The 10,084-nt window shown below is 42.8% G+C and overlaps 1 protein-coding gene across 1 annotated transcript in view; it reads right to left on the bottom strand.

Moving 5' to 3' along the window:
* Positions 1 to 3,132: 3,132 nt before the first annotated feature.
* The window catches only part of CUBN (cubilin), a gene marked incomplete at both ends in the record, with an annotated part of 282,744 nt that continues 275,792 nt past the window's right edge, over positions 3,133 to 10,084 (bottom strand). Inside the window, 3 exons of the mRNA XM_080716933.1 lie at positions 3,133 to 3,240; positions 4,289 to 4,524; positions 6,578 to 6,743. Of these exons, the coding sequence (XP_080573059.1) occupies positions 3,133 to 3,240; positions 4,289 to 4,524; positions 6,578 to 6,743 (510 nt within the window). The remainder of the gene's footprint in view (positions 3,241 to 4,288; positions 4,525 to 6,577; positions 6,744 to 10,084) is intronic.

Here is a 10,084-nt window from a genome sequence, read left to right as displayed (position 1 = left end):
CTCTGCAACTCAATGAGACCCTGTTTCCAAATAAAGAATAAAAAAATGGGGCAGGGGGTATAACTTGGAGGCAGAATGCCCCTGGCTTCAATTCCCAGCACTGCAATAAATAAAGAAAGAAAGAAAGAAAGAAAGTAAAATTCTTATTATTTCTCCCACTCCACTTCTCCCACTCCACTCTCAAATCCATGAGCTTTTTTAATAGGATGCATTTTTGGATTCTACTTATAGCCTAAAAGTATCCTCTGCATGGATCTCAGTGTTCTAACACCAGAATGCCTGAACCAACATCAACAAGTTGGTTGTTAACCAAATAGGATTTTGATTGCTAGAAATGAAATTTCCTAATGATGCAATTTGGGAACAGAAAAGTCATCACTTGACCTGGAGATTAGCTAAATGTAAGTTCCACTAGAAAACAAAATTAAGGATTGTGCCTTGGGAATGGAAAGCATGGAAGATCAAACCAGAAAATATGCGTGGCAAGGTAGGGAGACATCAGTTGATGGGGTTGTAGGGCTCTCTTGCTCTCCGTTTCATCCCCAGTCTACTTAGTAGGTCATTTAGGAAATGCTCAATAAACACTCAGAGGTGAGGAAATTAAGTACAAAGCAGAACCAGAGAGTATGAGATTGGGCCTGCCCATGAGAATAGAGTCGGGACTTTTTTTTTTCTGTTTCTTTCAGATGAATTGGAAACTTACTAAGCCTACTTCCCTTTGGCTATACCTAAAAATGTCATGCTCCTGCCATGACCATCCACTGAAAATCACACTGCCCCTGCCTAGATAACTAGCCTGGAATAGTGTGTGAGACTTTGGGACTTCATTCTCATTCATTCTCATTCATTCTCTCTCTCTCTCTCTCTCTCTCTCTCTCTCTCTCTCTCTCTCTCTCTGAAATTGCATACTACTATTGACTATGCACTATTGAACTTAATATCATATCCTTTTTTTTTGTACTATGGATTGAACCCAGGGCCATTTTGCCTTTGAGCTATTCCCCCAGCACATTTTGTCACTAGTGTTACTAGTAACTAGTGTTACTAGTTGCTAAGTCTCCCTACCTTGTTGAGGCTGTCCTTGGAGCTGCAATCCAATCAGGATCACAGCCTCCCAAATACTGGGCTTCTAGGCTGCATCGCCATGGTCAGCACATACCTCATTGATTCGCTAATATGACTCCTAGAGAAGAATGTTCCTGAGCAGCAATGATTCTTATAAATACCATTTCTACTCATGCATAAGCTCATCTCTTCTTTTCTGATACCTGTATCATGTTAATCTTGCTTTTAGACAAAAATCTCCTGCCATTTCTTGTCATTATGCAACTTTTTCCCTATTCAGTACCTTTGCAACAGATTTTTGGATAAAAGGGCAAGCTTGCACGTTTATCCCTATCCAAATTCATCTTGCTGCAATCGGCCTGTCTTTCTAACTCATCAAGATCACTTGGTGTTCATCACAGTCACTACCTTCTCCAGTACAGTGTCATCCATGAGGGTGATGTGTGTCCATAACGCATAGTTGAAAGATGCAAGAATTTTAAAGGTGAAAATATTTCATGTGGCTCTATGCTCTATGCAGAAATCATTTCTGTATATTTGGGAAGTTGGTGCAAGCTCCATTCTACAGCTTCAGCTTCTTTGCTCCAGTGTGTCCCTTGTTTTTAATAAGACATCACTGCATGTGTAACATGAGCACATCTCTTTTGTAAAGTCTTCTGCTCTATGGAGGCAATGGAAACTTTATAAAAGCATTGGAAGGAAAAGCAATCTCAAAAATATAGACTACTAAGCTGGGTGTGGTGGCACACTCCTGTAATTTCAGTACTTGGGAGTCTGAGACAGGAGGATCTCAGGTTTGATGCCAACCTCAGAAATTCAGAGACTCTGTTTCAAAATAAAATAACTTACAAAAGGGCTGGGAGTGTAGCTCAGAGGTAGAATTAATCCTCAGCACCAAAAAAATTACATATGTATAGATATATAGATATGCATATATAGAATTTTTAAATTATATGTAAATGTAAAATATAAAGTTCCAGTAGTTATAGTTTTTTTTAGTTCTTAGTTTTTTTCCTTCAGGTTAGTCACCTGTTTTCAGAACAAATGGGTCTCAGGGGACTTGAGCTCTGTGGCCTACTCTCAGAGCTGATGACTTCTCTCCCCCTTCTCTTTTCAGCCTCTGGAAGCACAATTTAATTCCATCCCACTGTAGCTGTGAACCATCCTCTAGCTGTGAATGGTCCCCGGGCTGTTTCAGTGTCTTCCCAGACATGATTAACCCGTCGCCTTACGACTGTCACACAGCAAAACAAGGAAGGACGGCAGGATTAGTGACGGCTTATCAGTTGAGAGGGAGTCTAGTCAGTGTGTAGAAGGTGTGGGGATGCTCAGGAACCACGTCTTCAAAGAGCACACAGATTAATAAGGGAAAACTGAATGTCTACAACACCCTTAGTGTATAGAGCAGAAGGGAAGACCTGGCACCAGGAAAGGAATGTGGGATATTCTAGAGCTATGGAGTAGTATGTAACTGGCCATGAGGAAGGCACAGAGAGAGCCCATAACCAGAAGAGAAGAGGTCCTGGGAGTAAATGTGGAGAACGTTCAGCAAGGCCAGGAAACACAGAAGTGTGCAGCAAACGAGAGAGAAAATGAGGAACTTCAGAGGTCACCTCAAACTCTTCTATGTCATGTTAGGCCGAATGACTAAGTTTTAATGCATTAATAATAATGCAGCAAAACCGTACATTTCAGTCCTCTTTATTGCATGTAAGTTGACATTCACGGTGAATATCAGATTTCTATTGTATCATCAATTTTCACAACTTTACAGCAAATATAACAATAATTTCCAACCCATTATGGTTTTTTATTTCAGCTCAGAATATTAAAAGTAGGAATGGTCTGCACAACCAAGACTAATGAAGTTATAGTCTACATTCACAAAAAACAATGTACAGTATCGATTAAATATATTCCCTGGTGAAAGTCCTAAAAGTTCAGTTCATGCCCAGTGAGTGGCCCAGACAGGGACCTGGGATAAAGATGGCAGAGTTCGGTCCAGAGTGGGGGCCCGATGGCCCCTGCAGTAGAGCCAAAGTGCCTGTAAACACCCGGATCACTAGATTAGCTGTTCCACGTCAACTGGAAGGCAGACGGACGAGTTGCATACTCGGCATGGAACTTTATGAAGACCCGGTTTGAGGAAGCCACAAAGGGAGCTATGTTAGTGTCCTAAATTGAAAGAAAGGGGAAAGTAACATATTTTTAAAAGCATTGATTTTTTTTCTAGAAATGTTAGCCTAGTAAGACAAAGTACTACATAAAGAAGATTGACAGAATTTACACTGATACACGCATATGTTTCTAGAAGTAGCCCTGCCAAAAATTAATGTCGCTTCTTTACAAAAGAATGCTGGGTGGACTTCTGGGAAAATGGATATATGGTTCCTTTGGGTAGTAAATAATGTCCTACATTGATGATGGTGGTGAGCACCCAACTGTAAGTCTTCTCGGAACCACTGAATAATTAATATAGATTGTATGGTGTGTGAATTGTAATAAAGCTATTATTCAGAAACTTGAACTCTTTATTCAAGGTTTTACCGAAAGTTTGTTTTTTTCTGAAAGAAATCATTTGGAAGTAATATTACCACATGGGTGAGAGACTACAGTTCTGCTCCACAGCTGTGCTCTCCTTTGCGGGTTGACTTTCGTATCCTTCTGTGGAACAGCTCGTGGTTTATGTGCGTGTGTAGAGGGACAAGTATAGGTGAGTCTCAATTTTTCTCATTTCTGAATCATTAATTAAACAAATATTTATAAGCTGCTGCCATTGTGCAGGCCTGTGTTTAACGCCAGGGATATAAAGTGAGCGGGAGAGATTGAGATCACACCTCGCATGGAGATTACACTACCAGGCTTTCCTGCCTCAGCCCCACCCAAAGGTCATCAAAACACACATTTCCACTTCCAAACAGAAAATTACTCAAGCGAATGCGGAAGATAATTTCATCCCTAAGAGAGGCATCAAGGATGGAAATTAGAGTCTAAGGCAAAATAATTCCGTGGGTGATCCTGAGGCAGTCTATTTGGGTAACTATTAGTAGTAATTGAACATAACGGCCACCAGATGGCACTCGTGCAGCCCAACAGGAAGAAAACATGTCAAGAAAAATTCCCACAGGCTTGAGCGTTGTAGTTTGCATGTGTCTGCCTTTATTAAGTTACCTTCATTTAAGAACGATAGCAAGAGGAATCTAAACACGTTTGCTCTACTCACGGATCCACAGTATGGTCCATAGGGTGGAGAGTTGACATCCGGCCCATTGTAGAGAATGAGATAGTTCTGGGCACAGTCTCCTGGATCATCGATGCTGATAAAGTAGAAGCTGACAGTGACCGGCCTTCCCGCAGGTGCAGTGAGGGCCCATTCGCAGTGAGTGCTGTTGGGGTACGTGCTCGGGTAGCCAGGGCTGGTGACGGAGCCCCGGTCTCCATACAGGGTCCCACCACAGCCTGCAGGCAGAGAGCAGCAGACAGCTCAGTTCCACAAAGCGTGAACCCGTGCGAGCTGTGATCGTGCGTGTGTTAGACAATGAGATTGCTTTCCTTTCCTTTTGTTTCTTCTTCTTTTTTAAATGGTTCTGGGGATTGAACCCGGGGGAATTCTATCTCTGAGCTACACCCACAGCCCTATTTTATTTTTTATTTGGGAACTAAGTCTCATTACGTTGCTGACTCACTAAATCTCTGCTGCTGGCTTTGAGTCTACAGTCCTGCTGTCTCAGCCTCCCAAGTACCAGAGTTACACGTGTGTGCCACCATGTTTTCCTTTTCTTAAGGAGCTATGACTCTCTGCAAGAACAGCAGAGGCAGAAAGCACTCTTTCTGTTCCTCCTCTGAGCTGCATCCTTAGCCCTCACCGCCACCATCTCTCCCACTCCCAACATAGATGGCTTTCCCAGCAGGACCTGGGAGCAACTTCCCCTAGGACAGTTGTTTGGGAACAGAGTGAGCAGGAGAAAGTGGGGCTGCTATCCTATGCTTCTGATGCCGCAGAGCTCTCTTGATGCACTGAGTTGATGACAGTTGGTAATGATGTTGAAGGCAAACTAAAAGTAATATTCTGGGATGAACTGAGACTGTGCTACTACAGCTTTGGACATTAATAACTACAGTCAAAGTGACTTTACCAGGCTAATAACTGACAGTTTTAAGAGTGACAAAAAGTCAAAGCGTTTTAGGAAGCTGGATGTGGTGGTGTATGCTTATAATCCCAGTGCTTGGGAGGCTGAGACAAGGAGGATCACAGGTTCGAAGCCAGACTCAGCAACTTAGTGAGGCCCTCTGCAACTTGGTGAGATTCTGTTTCCAAATAAAAATAAAGTCGGGCTGAGGGTATTACTTGGAGATAGACTGCCTCTGGGTTCAATCCCCAGTACCACCACCACCAACAACAAAAATCTCTGTAGGTACTGGTTTTATGTGTTTGATGTGTTTATTTGCATGCCAAAGTTATCACGAGATAGTCTGAATATATCTGAGAACCCAGAAGAAACTCCTGGAATAAAGCACCTGGCTGGTGTCTGACCTGCCTCCTTCACAGTCCAGCTGGACATTTGGGAAGCTCATTCGGCTTGGCTTTCATTTCCTCATACATAAAATTAAGGTACTGGTGATCATCTTTAGGCTTCCTTTAGGTATAAAGATTTCATTACCTACAATTGTCCTGATGGAACCCTCCTCTTATTTCTTATTATATCTAAAAAAGAATTCTTTTTATCTTTGTGGGGGGGGGGTTGCTGGGGATTGAGCCCAGGGGTATTCTACCTCTGAGCTACAACCCAGTCCTATGTTTTCTTTGATTTGGAAACAGGATCTCACCAAGTTGCGACAGCAACCTCAACCTCATGGAGTTGCTGAGGCTGGCTTCAAACCCGCAATCCTTCTGTCTCAACTTCCCAACTACTGAGATGACAGGTGTGTGCCACCACACCAGCTTCCTTTTTATCATTTTTAATTTGAAAGTTTTTCAAGTACTTTGGGACATTTCATAAACATATTTCTCTTCCCTTGAGATAAATGTATTGACATGATTCAAATTTTTTCAGCTGTTTAATAAACAGCTAACTCAAAAAACAAGACCATACTTATTATCCTGAAAACAAAAACAGTTAAACTCTAGGACTGACAAGCAATGTCAAGGATTACAAAGAGTAGTTAGTATATACATAAGAATGTTTTAGGAATTTGGCTTTTTCTTTTTAATTCTCAAAGAATTACTTTGATGATCAAGCCAAAAATCAGAATTCTGATAAAAATAGATTTAGGAATTTAAAATTTTTTAGAACTTTGATATGCTTCATATGTAAATATACTTTTATGTACATAGAAATAATAAAAATATAGGATTTTGAAACATCTGAACTTTGTTATAAATTTCTGTTTTTAACAGAAAATTATCAAGTACACAAATAACTAAAAAATAAAACACTTTGTGTTTTCCTATTAGACATCTTATGTTTGTCTTACCTACATTACTTTGCCTCAAGAAATACAGATGTCTTACCAGAGGGAGATGAGGTCCAGATGATTTCATACCCATGACTGGAGACTCCACCATTGCTCTTAAACCGTAGATAGAGTTGATTATTTTGAGAGAAGATGGGGTTTGGCAGCAGACTTCCACAGTACTTGTCAAGTAGGGGTGAGCTGCTGTCGTTTCCATTTCTTACCTTTAAGAACAAGGCATTGATTATTACATTCATATTATACTTTATTCTCTAAATTGTTATTGCTGTATGTTAAGATGTGAGACTGTATAAGTACAACTTTTTTTAAAAAAAAGCTTTGTGTTTTCATGTACTTAAGAATGGCGCGAGGAGACGGGAGGATCGTGGTTTGCGGACAGCCTCAGCTACTTAGTGAGGTCCTCTACAATTTAGTGAGACCCTGTTTTAAGATAAAGAATTAGCCGGGCGTGGTGGCACACGCTTATAATCCCAGCATTTGGGAAGATGACACAGGAGGATCCGGGTTCGTGGACAATCTCAGCTACTTAGTGAGGCCCTTTGCAACTCAGTGAGACCGTGTTTCAAAATAAAGAATAAAAAATAGGGCAGGGGTTGTAGCTCAGAGGTCAAATGCCCTTGGGTTCTATCCCCAGACCCGCAAAAATAATAAAATAAAATAAAATAAAATAAAATAAAATAAAAAATAAAGAATTAAAAATAGGGCTTGGGGTGTAGCTCGGAAGTAGAATGCCCCTGTGTTCCATCCCCAGTAATGAAAAAAAAAAAAAAAAAGATTGGCGTGAGGCTGGGTGTGGAGGGTCTTGGGGGAATAAAGAACGAAGGGAGCCAGGCATGCTGTGGTGGTGCACAGCTGTAATCCTAGCACTCAGGAAGCTGAGGCAGAAAGATTGCTTGAGCCCAGGACTTGAAGACCAGCTTGTACTACACAGTGAGACCCTGTTTAGAAAAAAAGAAAAAAAAAGCTGGGTGTGGTGGCACACGCTTGTAATCCCAGCATTTGGGAGGCTGAGACAGGAGGATCATGGTTCGAGGACAGCCTCAGCTACTTAGTGAGGCCCTTTGCAACTCCGTGGGACCCTGTTTCAAAATAAACAATAAAAAACAGGACTGGGGGTGTAGCTCAGAGGTGGAATGCTCCTGGATTCCATCCCCAATACCTACAAAAAAAAAAAAGAAGAGTTTTCTGAAAACATATGCATAAGTTATCTTCACTTGCAAAGAAGAGAAATACTTAATTAGTAGATTAAAAAAACCACTTGGATTTGGATTCAGAAATAACTTTTAATCTACAGCAATTAAAACATTCATATTTTTTTTGTACCGAGGATTGAACCTAAAGAAATTCTATCCCCCAAGCCCTTTTAATTTTTTATTTTGAAAGAGGGTCTGTTTCAGTTGCCGAGGGTCTCGCTCAGTTTCTAAGGCTGACCTCCAACTGAGACCTCCTGGCTCAGCCTCCCGAGTAGCAGGCATGGGCTCACATTTCTACACACAAGGCGGTGCTATGGCCCTGTAGCCTTTGGTTTGGGGAGGAGGTTTTGAAGAATGGAGTTAGGATCTATTTGTTTTAAAAGGTGTGTGTTGGGAGGCAGTACCGGCTGCTCTGTTTCCAGTCGACACTGGCCATTATTCATTGTGTTGTGCGTGTGTTGGTCCCACTGAAAATCACTCACTGTAAAGGGATTATGAGAAAGTACAGTGTCCGGGGTATAACATAGTTCAGAGGAAAAGCACCTTCCGTGGGGGAAAGGATACAATTCAGTAAACTTATACAATTTTTAATTGTTGTTGAATATTTTTAAAAACACATTCCGAGTCTGTGTAGTTTTTCTTTTTAGCTCACAGTCTAGAGGAGTCACAGAAAAACAGGAAATGAGTCATGGGAGGGGCCAGATAAGCACTGTGGGAACTCTACCACACCCCATCCCAGGGCTTTCTCTGCAGAGCGCCCCCTCTGCTCTCCAGGTTTCTTAAAGGAAGGTCAGGCAAGCAGTCGATGCTTGGAACCAGATCAATATGCATCTATTCTGAGCTCATTCACATGTGTGTTCACAACCTGAGGGGTTCCTCCATTCGATTTCAACACCATAGTTTAAAATGGGGTTAGCCAGGCATGGTGGTTTAGGCTTGTAATCCCAGAATTGGGGAAGATGAGACAGGAGGATCCCGGGTTTGAGGCCAGCTTCAGTAACTTAGGGAGGCTCTCAGCAACTTAGAAACACACTGTTTTAAAAATAAATAAATAAATATATAAATAAATAGAGGGCTGTATGTGTAGCTCAGAGGCAGAACATCCCTGAGTTCTATCCCCAGTATCACAAAAGCAAGATATCCGGTCAATTGCCAGTTTTCTTAAGTCATACAATTGTTCCTGAGGTGGAGAGCTGGTGTTTCCGGACTGTGTTGGTCTGCAGGGATCCCTTCCAGACTTATATAGTGGTAAAAGGAGAGAATAATATAGTTCTGGTTCTCATCCTTGGATTATTCTGCTAAATGCTTAAACAAAGTGGCCTTGGCCTGGGCAGAGCAGCCCGTGATCCACCAGGAGATGGGACAGCCCATAAGGAACCCGGGGGCCCAGCCACCACTGTACTCTATGGACCCGGGTCCCTCTCCTTCTGGGGGCCCTTTTCAACTGCTGCTTCCCTGAAATTCCGGAAGAGCTTTAGTTCCTAAAGCTGCTAATTACTCATCGTATCCCTTTTCTCTTCATAGGAGGAATGCGACAACTGGCAGAGGCGTCCAGGACATCAGAGGACCCGAAAAGGGGGGTAAAGGAACTGAAGTCACATGCGAATTCCCACTGTGACGTAGGACCTGACCCTGGCTGCTGAAGACATGGGTCCTCCTGGGCGGTCGCCATCTCGTGCGGCTGGAGCGCCCCGGCCTGCAATCCTCCCTCCCCAGGTGAGACTCAGCTGCATTCCACAGACCTGTGCTGCAGTTCCCTTTCTTTGCTTATGGGACAGGAAGTTTCAGATCCGTTCTGTGGAATAGAGGACAGCAGCGGGAGTCCTTCTCATTCTTTAATGTCGGGAAGCTTCCCAGCATGCAGCACGTGGTAGATGTCACCTCTACTCCTAACAGTCGGCTCAGGCTGGAGGTGGACTGCGAGCATCTACGCTGTGGCTAGGACCTAAGGGGATCATTCTAGCCTTCCTTCCTCCACGCCCCACTCCTCACTGGCTTCTGCTTTATACTTCATATGAATGGTTGGGTTTCCATGGTGGGTCAGGACCATAGGACTGAGTTGAGTTCTCTGGCACAGGCCATATTGTATTTCCCTCTTAGTTTCCTCCCTGCTACATCCACCTCCTCCTTGTGAATTGTCATGGAAAGGATTACTCATGAAAAAGGCCTGAGCTTCCTCTGGACACCCACTGCCCTATGTGTTAAGGATACTGATTAACAAGGGAGTTTGATTAGCCCCATCGGGGAGAGCTTTCCAGAACAGTGAAGCTGCATCAGGAATCATGTGGAGGCTGGACCCCATTTGCAAAGGCCATACCTGGAAACACCACTCTTCCCCAAACCAGGAACCA

Source organism: Muscardinus avellanarius (assembly GCF_963383645.1).
Source record: "Muscardinus avellanarius genome assembly, chromosome: 20".
Classification (NCBI taxonomy): Eukaryota; Metazoa; Chordata; class Mammalia; order Rodentia; family Gliridae; genus Muscardinus; species Muscardinus avellanarius.
This window is presented reverse-complemented; position numbering and strand designations above follow the sequence as displayed.